The sequence below is a fragment of the Panulirus ornatus genome, chromosome 53 (assembly GCF_036320965.1).
Source record: "Panulirus ornatus isolate Po-2019 chromosome 53, ASM3632096v1, whole genome shotgun sequence".
In the NCBI taxonomy this organism is placed as follows: domain Eukaryota; kingdom Metazoa; phylum Arthropoda; class Malacostraca; order Decapoda; family Palinuridae; genus Panulirus; species Panulirus ornatus.
This window is the reverse complement of record NC_092276.1, coordinates 2584773-2598738: the sequence shown is the minus strand read 5'-3', so window position 1 is coordinate 2598738 and position 13966 is coordinate 2584773. Positions and strand designations below refer to the sequence as shown.

General features: G+C 37.2%; 1 protein-coding gene across 3 annotated transcripts in view; it reads right to left on the bottom strand.

Moving 5' to 3' along the window:
* Window positions 1-13966, bottom strand: part of LOC139765170 (uncharacterized) — a 64991-nt gene that overhangs the window by 14425 nt on the left and 36600 nt on the right. For all 3 annotated transcript variants that reach the window (XR_011716598.1, XM_071692423.1, XM_071692425.1), the window contains 5 exons: window positions 6800-6966; window positions 6146-6266; window positions 3828-3926; window positions 725-1396; window positions 51-170 (listed from right to left, as the gene is read on the bottom strand). Coding sequence is in view for 2 of the 3 variants with exons in the window: in XM_071692423.1 (XP_071548524.1) it covers window positions 51-170; window positions 725-1396; window positions 3828-3926; window positions 6146-6266; window positions 6800-6966 (1179 nt within the window). In the remaining variant the exon portion in view is untranslated. The remainder of the gene's footprint in view (window positions 1-50; window positions 171-724; window positions 1397-3827; window positions 3927-6145; window positions 6267-6799; window positions 6967-13966) is intronic.

Genomic DNA, 13966 nt, shown 5'->3' with positions numbered 1-13966 from the left:
CAAAAAATTTCTCTTCTAAACTAAACCAAACTGAAATCAGGTATCATTACCTGAGAGACTGATTTCCAAGTGTGGCCCAAGATGGTGATGAACTGTTGCAACTGGCTCCCAGATCGAAAGTAAAGAGCCCAATCTCCTGAAATTTCACCAGCTTCACTGCACTCAAACTCCTGCAATCATGAAAACTTGTTACACAGATATAGACACATACTGTAAGAATGGAAAACATCTCAAAACAGAATGTCTCTTTCTCATACTTTAATAAATTTTGAAAGATATTTCTACTGTCAGTAGGTATGCCTTTCTGCAGTTATCTCATTTAATTTTTGGTGTGTACTAAAGTGCTGCCTATCATCAAGACAGGTTTTGAAGTACTAAAATGCTGCCTATCATCACGGCAAGTTACGGATATATCTCCAGTACTGTAAGGTTGAAAATGTTGATGAAAATAAAGAGAGGAAAGTTGGAAATAATCAACAGATTATTATGGGCAAGTGGATTTACTATCTGGAGACAGGTGCAACCAAAATGAACTCAATTGATGAAAGTTAAAGGCACATGAAAGGAAATGGAATATACCTGCTATCAACAAGCAGACATACAGATGAATAAGAAAGAGAGAGATAAATCATCCTAGGAAACTGTATGACTCAAGAACCACATGATATAGCATTCAAAATACAAAAGCAGTCGATGCATTACATATGAGAGAAACAACACATACCATGAGACAAGTGCTGGGACACTCAGCATACACCGACACCGAGGAGAGGTGTTCAAGTGCACTAAATGTCAAAACCTTGACTTCTCCCTTAGGCTGAAATCCTTTTCTCAGCTGGGAAACCCTGCTGTCAGTTGGATCCCCTGTTTGTTGCCTCTGTGCAGTAGGCCTCTTCTCAGGAGTCACTGTATTACTTTCATTTATATTTTGTATATCAGGTTTTATATCTGGAATTCCACAATCAGACAGTCTGGACAGGCTACTATGACGCTGATGCCGAACGCTATGTTTAGGGGTTGAACTCCTCTCTCCTGAACCAACACGTTTCACTGGACTACCAGGAACAGATGATGTACTATTGGTGCGATTAAGGGAAGTTTGCGATGAGCTTAAGGGCTTACGATCCTTTAGGTTTGCAATGACCTGATTAACTGGTTTTTGTACATCTCTTTTCTCCCATTGAACCTGATTGTTGGTAGAAGATACTGCAGAAGTAGTTTCAAGAATTTGTTGGGAATGTTGAGTGACAGATGAGGATTTGTTATCTTGATTGTTTTGGGGTGCCACTTCTGGCGGTGACCCAAGGATTAGGTCTGACTGCTGTGCAAGCAAAACTCCAGATTCTAAAAGTATCACCCGGCAAGGTACCTGTGTTCTTTCGCTTATGTCTCGTACCTGTAAGAGTGAAATGTTTTATAGAGAGCTTTCAGTCTAACTGATTGTCTGTATGAATATCTCATACAACATGAATTATCAGTGTTACATCATAACATTTAGATGGACATTTTGAACGACATACCTGACAAAAGGATTGGGGAAGGAATTCACCTTCATACATGCAACAGTGATTGAGTTTTCTATAAAAAGAAGCTTTTTTCAAAATGGGTTTGCTGAAATGACGTACAGTATAAATACATATGAACAAGATGACAAAAAGAGATGCAGAAAAAAAATTTGGTTGTAAGATCAGAGTTAATAAGGGTGGAAATGTGGAAATGTTAAGTCTTGAGTTAAAAGATGAGTTTTGTTAAGCTTCAGCAACATAAAAATAATATGGAAAATGCAAATAGCAACTTGAATGTATAAGGTAATGCCTCAAATTTATCAAATTACATGACCTAGATGTGAGATTATAGCATGGCAGGGTTGAATATCTGCAGTGCTACTGTTAAGCTACAGCAACATAAAAATATACAGAAAATGCCAATAGCAACTTGAATGTACAAGGTAATGCCTCACATTTATAAAATCACATGACCTAGACCTCAGATTACAGCATGGTAGGGTTGAATATCTGCAGCACTATAAATTCAAGAATTGTCATTTTGTCAAAACAAGGCACCAGAACAAACCAATCCTCCTTTCAAAGTGTGATGTGAAATCATAGTTATCTGTTTTCTGAAACAATGCTGTACAATGTTTATCCTTCCTGGATAACCAGATGATAATAACAAGCTGCTCATTCAGTGTTAAATGCAGCACTGGTTAGAAGAAACCACTACTTAAAAAGAAGTAAGGACAACAACAACAAATAATAAAGAGTTATGAGTGAAGGGTAAGATAAGTAGAATGGGGTTACACTGGGGTTAACAATATATAAAAAGAATACAGGAGTTGGAAAAACAGGTCATATATCATAAGACTAGAAGGTATTGAAACTTCCTTTGTATACAGGTTGAAGCAAATGCAAGAATCACATAGGTATAAGTATAAACACAGTTGGTATAATATCATCATGCAAGACAGAAAAAAATAGAAAATAAACTCTGGGTTAATAAAAAAGATGAAGGCCAAACCTAAAATTACTGTATCCTGTGTAGAAAGCTCTATGGAAAAGGAAGAAATTATAATCATAATTTGGAAATTTACAAAAGATGCATGACAACTTGAATAAATAAACAAATACCTGAAGATAAGAGAAGCCCTGAAGAATCTATTCAGATACACTGAAGAATCTACAGGATCATTTTCATCCACCAAACAATATCATGCTAGCAGGGAAGTACTCTAGCAGGGAAATACTAACAAAGCTATTTTCAAATGCATTTATGATGTTACTTTCAAGTATTCTTATTGGTAAATCAATCCACATTTTAACAATCTTGAATAAAAAGTACTTAGCCTCATTCAGATGGCTGACCATGAGTTTGTATCCATTACTGTAAGCAAAATCAGGACAGCTCTATCATTAAAAAAGCTACCTATGTCAGGACTACTGAAGCCTTTGATAATAGTGTATCAAATCATCTCTTAACATTCTTCTCTACAGAAATTAAGTTTAGGTTTTCTAGATGCCCTCCACAAGGTTTATTATTCAGTCCAAGTATGATCTTGGTACTTTGCCATTGTACTCTTCCTACTCCATTTCTCATTTTTCAAGTAGAGTGACCAAAACAGACTTCTTGTGGTGGGGGATAAAACAGTGAAGCATAAAGAGTGAAGTTTAGTTTCCAAAAAGGCCCAACATTTCTTTCAGCCTCTTTTACTAATTCTTTGCATTGCTTACCTAGGTTTACATCTACAGAAATTAATACACTTAGGACTTTTCCTCATTTATATTTCGTTACCCAACAGATTTTAAGCTGCAGCTTGTTTTCTCATTTTTACTGTTGATGTGTAAAATTTTGTGCTAATATCAAATCCATCTGCCACTAACCAGCCCAGTCAATAATTTTGTAGCTTGCAGCTGTATACATTAAATTTCCATCATAAGTTCTATTTCCCAGCTTAGTGTCAACTTCAAATTTTGATATCTTACAGTATCATTTATGTCTTAAAGTGTCAACAGTTTATATCATAAAAATAACTAGTCCTAAAACTGATCCATATAGGACATCCAGTTTCTGACCATCTCCTTTTCTAAAACCCCCTCATAACCTTCCCATTTCCTGAAATGATGTGGCAATTCAATCATTCATCACTAACAAAATAACCATAGCTAAATCTATCTTTAAGAAACTAAAAGTCTAGTTCAGATGCCACAGTCTCTACAGAGCAGTGCTCAACTTACACAGAAGATTAATCAATCTCTGTATGGATTAGGAAACATAAACATATGGATAGATAAATGCTCATAAATATTATTCAAAACACACAATAATCTTACCCCACTATTGATTATCATAAGGAAAGCCTGAAGCCATAATGATGCCTGATGCTCATCTGATGCTGCTAGCATTAGAGGGGGTTCATTCTTTCTCAGCAACTGGAAAAAGAGAAGAAAATGTAGGTTCCAATAGTTAAAAAAAAAAAAAAAAAGAGCATCTGCAACAGCACCTGCTTAGTGGGAGCTTAAACTACTATTCTTCCCAACAAACTGGAGTTTTTTCATGAGCGTTCATTGCCTCTGACCATTATATCCTGTGTAAGGCTGGCAGATGCTCATTCAAAAGATTTAATGTCCAAACCCTAGCCCACCAGGTCTGTAACATCATAGCATGATGGTGAAGTGTTACCATGCAACCAGCTCCCATCATTAATTATTACTGGTACCTGTGCCTCTGACTTCTTAAAATTAGGACTGAAGAAATAATTCTTTGAAAAGGGAAGAGGGGAAGGAAGAGAAAACTAAATAAATGAGTGCTGATACAGCTCTGCCTGTAGCAGAGAAAAATATTTCTTCATCCTTCAAAATCTACATTTCTCATGCACGAACAGAGCCCTAAGAGCCTTCAAAAGCAAACCCACATAAGAAGGGGCATAAAGACAAAATTCATGAAAAACTAAAGCTTACTATTAATGAAAATCTGATTCCCAGTCTAGTCTATCCTATTCCAGCAGGATAAAATTCTTACGAAATAAGCTAAGCAAATGTAAACCAAGGTACATGTCATGTTAAAGATTACTCTTGCTAATCTCATCCAATGAACAAAATTTCTTAAAGATGCCAAGGTAGAAGTCTCTCCATTCTTATATCATGGACTCTAGCAGACAGCCCCAGTAGTGAACGGGGTACCAATTTCTTAATTCAACCAGAAACATTTCTTGGTGATAAATGCTTAGAAGGGCCTGGATAAATATAAAATTTGCTTCTCTTAAGTAATATTCTGTGTGATCGAGAATTCTTTGGGAATCATGACTGCATTAAATATGAAGTTCAGAGGGAGAAATTTCCTTGAGCAGTATTACAATAGGATTATCCCTAAATTCAGCAGCCTTGTTTTTAGCAAGGAACTTTGTCTTTGGATTAAAATCTACCCACGGAAGGTGATCTTCAAACTTAAATAAACTCTCATGTTTAGACACTGAATAATCTAATAAACTCTCTTTTCTGTTCTTAAAGCTATGAAGATGTACTTGTCGGCACAAGAGGACTTACAAAGTGTTTGTGTGGGTATTGGGAAGTTGTAAAGAAAGACATTAAAGAGGGTTAGAGAGAGAAGTGCTCCATGGAGAATTCCGTTGTAGAGCTTGAGGATTTTGCAGGTCAACTTTTTGCAAATAAATCTGGCTTGATGGCCAGCTATGAAGGTAGCTAGTCTTTTTTGTGGAGGATGACATCATCTATCTTTTGAGGAAGAATATGCTGCAAGAATGTCATGCGATCTTGCCTCTCCGGAGATGCTCGGTTCTTGAAATAGGATCTTGATGTCACGAGATTGACAGAAGTTAAAGGAATCCAGATAATGTATGTTCCAATGCTCTTATCATACTCATATGAGATACATACACAAGAAACTGAGCAGTGCTTGAGTGAATGTAAAGTCAGATATGTTACTCCTTCCAATAACTCTCCAGTAACTGAACTTAACTCCTCTCTACAGATGATAAGAAAAAATCCTCAGTGGTATTCACATTCATACTTATTCTCCTACTGTATTTCTAATGAGCAGCCATTAGCATAGCACTTTACAATGATACAAGAAGTTAAACATATCCTTTGTCTAACCCTTGTCAACAGGGAGTACTTCCTAAATGAAAAACTGTACGTCATTCTTAAATCACTACTTAGAAAAACGTTAAATTTTTTTTACAAGGGACATGTGATATCTTGTACAAGATTTTTTTTTAAGAATTTCTAATTTGTAAGATTTGTTTATACCAGTGTGAGGAATGAAAGTTTAAGTCTTCTAACAACTGTTTTGATCCCAGAAATTTCACTGCAAATAACAAATAAAAGCCAAAATCTATAAAAGCTTCACAAATTTGCAGTAGATTCAAATCCACAGGTAACAAAAAAAATGACATTCAAGGCACTTTTTGACTGCCACGTTATTACTTCTATTACTGTCAGTTTAGTGCACTACATATGACAGAGTTTCAGAATGAAATGCAAGATTTCCTAAATGCATAGTGTTAACTTACCTTTTTCTTAAAAATAAAAAAAATACCAACAGAATATTCTGCAGAAAGTGCTGCTTCTTGATTTCTTAAAATAAGATCCCATTTTCATGTGGGAAATAAAAGTAAAATATAATGCAATACCTGAAATGCATGGGGTCGTTGACTAGAGGAGATCCGGACACAACCTACACACTGCACCACTTCTACTATCATGTGAGGTAATCTTTCTCTAGCATCATTGAACTGGTACAGCACACCAGCCCTGACATATGAAAAAATGTTGAAACCATTTAGAATTAAAACTAGCTTATTCAGGTAAATTTAAGTACATACTGATCAACCCCTGAGCATCTGACAAGGTAATGAGAGAGATGAAACTTGTTTCTTCTCAAACTAAAGACTATGACTAACTTCTTATTATAAAGTATGTACTACGTACTGACTGAGGTGTCTGGAAGAGATCCTTTGCAAGTCAATCAGTTGAAAAAGTATGAAACACTGCGTCCCTCATAAACAAGAATGAATACATTTCCCATCTGTGCCTCCTCCAATTTTCCCATTTTTTAAGATCACATGCTATGTGTCCAAAAGACATTACTAAAATACCCAAATGTTATGGGCAACAATATCAGTAATCATTTACATATGTCTTTTCATGTGAAATATTCAGTCACTAAACAACACCTATAAGGTTGTGTGCAACAGATATGTTTTGCATGAACCATGCAAGGTAAAGTAGGACTGTCCTACAAAATGGGAAAAAATATTGGCAATAAAAAATTATAACAGACTCACTTGAGGATGAAATAGGCTGGTCTCCACGACATAAGGATTCCAGGTGGCTTAAACATTAGTGGGCCCTCATTTGCTGGTCCTAAAGGTCCAGAAAAAGCATCCCCACCACCAAGACTGCTTCCATCCTCCCAGTCCGCAAGCCAATACCCAATAACTTCAGGGTTATTCTGGGGTAAGAAACAAAAGTTATGTGAATTAATACTAACAGATTTTCCTGTAATAATATCTTCTATAAATCTTGATGTACAATCAAAAAGGATTTCAAGGCAAAGATGGAAACACTTCACAACTACTATTTCACCTTGCCTCGGTTTAACATTATAGATGTAACAGAATAACAAAGCTTTCACATTTCTAAATCTTGTTATGCCTAACTAATAAAATCTACTGGACATACAAAATCTCTCTCTATTCACCAGGATCTCATAAAGTACACAAGAAGCTGGCAAAGCTAGATGTTCATGAAGACATGAGGGAAGACTCATTTGGCAGAATGAAAACTATCGGAATGGTAAGGAACAGGGAAAATAAATCAGAGGGGCCTTATCCAAGTGGGTTTGGGTTATCAGCAGCAGGCCCCACAGCTCAGTTTTTACACCAAACTTATTCTTAATCTATGTTGAGGATTAGAAAGGACTGTATCTATACCTCAATATGCTTGCAAAGGATGATAAGGAAACATGAAAAGTAAAGAATGGCAAGGACTCAATTAACTTATTAAGCATCTGTGACAGCATTCTTGTCTAATCAAATTGTTTTTCATCAACATTTTCTTTTCTCCTTGTGCTGAATATTGACTTATAATGATGATGACATCCTGCATATCTTCTAGGGTTCATTTCCATACTTTTCCCCTACTCTGCATAGCTCCATTTCATTCTCTTCTGCTTTCTTGCTTTCTATCTTTTTTTTTCTCCTAAGTTTCTTTAGCTTGGAATTGAACATTCAGATATCTCTTTATCCTGTCATAGAATATTGCCATGTTGATGTTTACATAATTTTTTTTCTAAACATATTTCCAATACATTTATCTCTTACCATATTTGTCATAGTAAAAGTTCAGATCATTTAGGCTTGTGCCACCCATTTGTGTAGTGGATGGGTCTTTTTTTTGTCCATCTCCTGGCACTACCTCGCTGATGCGGGAAACGGCAATCAAGTATAATAATAATAATAAAATAATAATAATAAAATAATCATAGTAACAACAATAACTAATAATAACAATAATAATAATAATAATAATAATAATAATAATAATAATAATAATAACAATAGGAAGAGAGGAAAGTGATTGGTTCTCAGTGAATGTAGGTTTGCGGCAGGGGTGTGTGATGTTTCCATGGTTGTTTAATTTGTTTATGGATGGGGTTGTTAGGGAGGTGAATGCAAGAGTTTTGGAAAGAGGGGCAAGTATGAAGTCTGTTGGGGATGAGAGAGCTTGGGAAGTGAGTCAGTTGTTGTTCGCCGATGATACAGCGCTGGTGGCTGATTCATGTGAGAAACTGCAGAAGCTGGTGACTGAGTTTGGTAAAGTGTGTGAAAAAAGAAAGTTAAGAGTAAATGTGAATAAGAGCAAGGTTATTAGGTACAGTAGGGTTGAGGGTCAAGTCAATTGGGAGGTGAGTTTGAATGGAGAAAAACTGGAGGAAGTGAAGTGTTTTAGATATCTGGGAGTGGATCTGGCAGCGGATGGAACCATGGAAGCGGAAGTGGATCATAGGGTGGGGGAGGGGGCGAAAATTCTGGGAGCCTTGAAGAATGTGTGGAAGTCGAGAACATTATCTCGGAAAGCAAAAATGGGTATGTTTGAAGGAATAGTGGTTCCAACAATGTTGTATGGTTGCAAGACGTGGGCTATGGATAGAGTTGTGCGCAGGAGGATGGATGTGCTGGAAATGAGATGTTTGAGGACAATATGTGGTGTGAGGTGGTTTGATCGAGTAAGTAACGTAAGGGTAAGAGAGATGTGTGGAAATAAAAAGAGCGTGGTTGAGAGAGCAGAAGAGGGTGTTTTGAAATGGTTCAGGCACATGGAGAGAATTAGTGAGGAAAGATTGACCAAGAGAATATATGTGTCGGAGGTGGAGGGAACGAGAAGAGGGAGACCAAATTGGAGGTGGAAAGATGGAGTGAAAAAGATTTTGTGTGATCGGGGCCTGAACATGCAGGAGGGTGAAAGGAGGGCAAGGAATAGAGTGAATTGGAGCGATGTGGTATACCGGGGTTGACGTGCTGTCAGTGGATTGAATCAAGGCATGTGAGGCGTCTGGGGTAAACCATGGAAAGCTGTGTAGGTATGTATATTTGCGTGTGTGGACGTATGTATATACATGTGTATGGGGGTGGGTTGGGCCATTTCTTTCGTCTGTTTCCTTGCGCTACCTCGCAAACGCGGGAGACAGCGACAAAGCAAAAAAAAAAAAAAAAAAAAAAAAAAATAATAATAATAATAACAATAATAATAATAATAATAATAATAACAATAATAATAATAATAATAATAATAATAATAATAATAATAATCATTTTTTTTTTCATACTATTCGCCATTTCCCGCGTTAGCGAGGTATAATTTTTTTTTTTTTTTTGCTTTGTCGCTGTCTCCCGCGTTTGCGAGGTAGCGCAAGGAAACAGACGAAAGAAATGGCCCAACCCACCCCCATTACACATGTATATACATACGTCCACACACGCAAATATACATACCTACACAGCTTTCCATGGTTTACCCCAGACACCTCACATGCCTTGATTCAATCCACTGACAGCACGTCAACCCCGGTATACCACATCGCTCCAATTCACTCTATTCCTTGCCCTCCTTTCACCCTCCTGCATGTTCAGGCCCCGATCACACAAAATCTTTTTCACTCCATCTTTCCACCTCCAATTTGGTCTCCCACTTCTCCTCGTTCCCTCCACCTCCGACACATATATCCTCTTGGTCAATCTTTCCTCACTCATTCTCTCCATGTGCCCAAACCATTTCAAAACACCCTCTTCTGCTCTCTCAACCACGCTCTTTTTATTTCCACACATCTCTCTTACCCTTACGTTACTTACTAGATCAAACCACCTCACACCACACATTGTCCTCAAACATCTCATTTCCAGCACATCCATCCTCCTGTGCACAACTCTATCCATAGCCCACGTCTTGCAACCATACAACATTGTTGGAACCACTATTCCTTCAAACATACCCATTTTTGCTTTCCGAGATAATGTTCTCGACTTCCACACATTCTTCAAGGCTCCCAGAATTTTCGTCCCCCCCCCACCCTAGGATCCACTTCTGCTTCCATGGTTCCATCCGCTGCCAGATCCACTCCCAGATATCTAAAACACTTTACTTCCTCCAGTTTTTCTCCATTCAAACTTACCTCCCAATTGACTTGACCCTCAACCCTACTGTACCTAATAACCTTGCTCTTATTCACATTTACTCTTAACTTTCTTCTTTCACACACTTTACCAAACTCAGTCACCAGCTTCTGCAGTTTCTCACATGAATCAGCCATCAGCCATCAGCTGTATCATCAGTGAACAACAACTGACTCACTTCCCAAGCTCTCTCATCCCCAACAGACTTCATACTTGCCCCTCTTTCCAAAACTCTTGCATTCACCTCCCTAACAACCCCATCCATAAACAAATTAAACAACCAATAATAATAATAATAATAATAATAATAAAAATAATGTTTATTCAATTCATGGTCAGTGAAGAGTGCCACATCATTTGTAAAGAGAAGATCTTGTGTTGTTACTTCTCATTGACAAATCTATTTCAACATGTTCTCTTCAACGCTCTATGCTCTACTAATCCATAAACTGATGTGCTATTCTTAAGTCTCCAACCACATTATGCTCCTCTTTATTCCCATTCTACAAACTGGATATTGAAGTTTCAAGTCCTTTTTTCTGCTGTTTCAGTTTTCTTTTGGGATTTCAGCATTTTTCCCATGTTTATTACTATCACTAAGGGAAATTGAAGTGCCAGACAGTAATTTCAAACAACTAAAAGAAAATACTGACCTGAAATGTTATGCTAGGATGGGTCATGAACTGATGGAACTGGCTAGAATACTCAGGCATTTGGATCCTGCAATGTCAGCTTGGCATAATGATTGTAAAAAATAATAAAAGAAAGCTTCCCAAGAGAGAAAGGTGTTGGACCCTTGGGAAAAGTTATGAAAGGGAGAATGTGTGTGAAAAGGAGAGAGGTACAACACAATGCTGCTAACCTTAAAGTTTGGATGTGAAGTATGGATATGCATGAAACAGACTGTTCCAGGATTCAAGAAGCCAAAATAAGGGAACTGAGTGTTACTTGATATTTTAGCAGATGCAGCAAGTACTGATGAAGTGTACTGGAAATGTAAGATCTTAGAGGAATGGAAAAAATGTAGATTTCGTCAGGTTTTTCCACATTTCTTCTGCTAAGTTACCATGGGTGGGCAAAAGGAATCATCTTATAGGGTTTAGTCATTTTGAGTGAAGGAATTCTATATGAACAAAATAGCTGGAAACGGAGAAGACAGTCAACATCCTGTGATAGGATACAGAGGGAATATACTGAGGAAAGGACTCAGGAAAGAGTAAGGGGGAAAGAGCAAGCTAAGTAAATGTGCTCTGATAAGGCAACCTACATATATTTCTGATCACTCTGCCATGGGAAAGTTCCTGTGTGATGCAAAGCATCTGTCAATGTTATCATTACCACATATAACCCTAAGAACCCTTTCATGGGGCTCCAGCAGCTCTGAGGCTGCAATACATTACATGCAAGGAAATGCTTTATCAACTGATGTTGATAAAGCCTTATTGAAGATGATTTTCACTTGTGATTAATCAAAAGCTGGCAGAGTCCATTAACACCAGGAATGAAATAAGTAGATATATAGATAGAACAGGCATGCAGTAATAGTAACAAATGTACATAAGCACATGATAACTTACTAAGTAACCCAAGAAGGTCTGGGACAAATGATGTGAACACAGACAGTGACAGACCAGTGGGTCCATTTAAGGACCTTTGTAATAGTGAAAGATATCACAAAACACTAAGATTAATGTTACAAGTGGAAAAGCAAAGTTACTTAGGGAGAAAGACTTGGAAAGTTTATGAACAACTAAGGCGATGCAAATAATGTTAGCTATGGACTTCAAATATCTGTCAAGGTGCTTTCTACTAATCTAATATGTTAAATCAACCACACCTCAGGTCAAGATTACCAAAGTTCTGGATGATTTTGAATACCTTTATCAAATCATTCCTAACCTTCTATTTTCTATGCTATATAAGTCCAATTCTTCAATCTGGCATTCATAGCATCTTTTTTCTGTCTGTAAGGTACTCTCCCTTATGTCCATCTTTTTCTATGTAGAGTGACCATAACTGAGCACAGTATTCAAGATAGTGTTGCACAAGGGAACTGTAAAGATTTAAATCTGAACCCTAGAATTCATACTGTAGCTTGCCTTCTTGTTTTTACTGTGTGTAAAACTCTTCACTTACAAATATTTAGATTCATTCGCAACCTTTGAGCCCCATCCAACCATATGTTTCTGTTAACCTGGTGCAGAAGTTAATTTCTGTTGTAGCCTTATTTCGTACCTTAGTGTTCTCTGTGACTGTTGATATTTTACGAAACCAATTATCATCATCATTAATATAGAAAGAAAACCAGTTCCATGACTGATTCTTGTGACACAGCACTTGATGCATCCAACCATTCTGAGATGACCATTTCTCATTACTCTATTCATGCCCTGTCAACCAGTTTTCTAACCACAAAAACTACACCCAATATAATAACTGTGTGACTTAACTTTTGCTAGTAATCTTTGACACAGGACTGTACTGAACGATTAGTGAAAATCTAATCAAACGATATTAACTACTTTACTTTCATCATAAATACAGATTATATCATGACAAAAGTCAAGCAGATTTTTCAGATATGAAAAACTTTTCATGAAAACTATGATGAAAATCATGAAGAGGGGACCCCTCTAAATAATTTGCAATCTTGTTTCAAACGATGGTTTCCCCAAGTTCACCAACCACCTTGTGATGCTCTGTTACCTCCTTCTTTCCTTGAACCACTAAGCTATGGAGTTCTCTTCCTCCTTTGGTATTTTCTCTTCCTTACTATTTCTATGAGTCTGGTCTTGATAAAGCTTCAATACATCCTTCTTTCTTTGGACAGTTCAGCTATGGAATTCTCTTCCTCCTTTTGTGTTTCCCTTTTTTTTTATAACCTTTCTCCCATATGAGTCTGGTCCACAAGCATCTGCAGAACCATAATGAATTTCTGCATTCAATTTCAATTACTTTTTTTTCAACCAAAACAGCCTTTGACTAGTACATAGTTTTGTATATACCATGTCAAAAAGATCTAACAAAGGACTTATTACCTTTTTGGAATATAAGTGTTTTCTTGCAAAGCTTATGTATATTTTTCATATATAACTGCATTAGCAAGGAAGCATCAAGAAAGATGAAGAAAGGTTGCTTTCTCTCACAGCCATTATCTAGCTGTTATGTACAATGCACCGAAACCACAGCTCTGTCCACAACCATGCCCCACAGACCTCTCTGTGGTTTAACCCAGCTGCTTCAAGTGCCCTGGTTCAGTCCACTGACAGCACATTGATCCCTGTATATCACATCATTCCAATGCACTCTATCCCATGGAAAATTTTTTGAAAATACCAAGTCAGAAAAAGATCTAACCATGGACTTATCACTTTTTTTTAATATAACTGTTTTCTTGCAAAGCTTATTCTTTTTCTCATACTTGATAACTATTTCCTGCATCAGCAAAGTAGTGCCAGAAACAGATGAAGAAAGGCTGCTTTCTCTCTCATCCGTTATCTGGCTGTCATGTACAATGTACCAACACCATGGCTCCCACTCCACAACCCCGCCCCACAGACCTTTCTGTGGTTTACCCCAGGTGCTTCATGCATCCTAGCTCAGTATATTGACAGCATGTCTACCCCTGACTATCACATCATTCCAATTCATTCTATCCCATGGACAGTTATCTAAGTTTCCACAAAAAATGAAATCAATATTATTAACAACTAAACCATTTTTCAGCAGGGTCTTAAGGATAACCTTGATTGAAAGCAAAATACCAAAAGTTATGCAGCA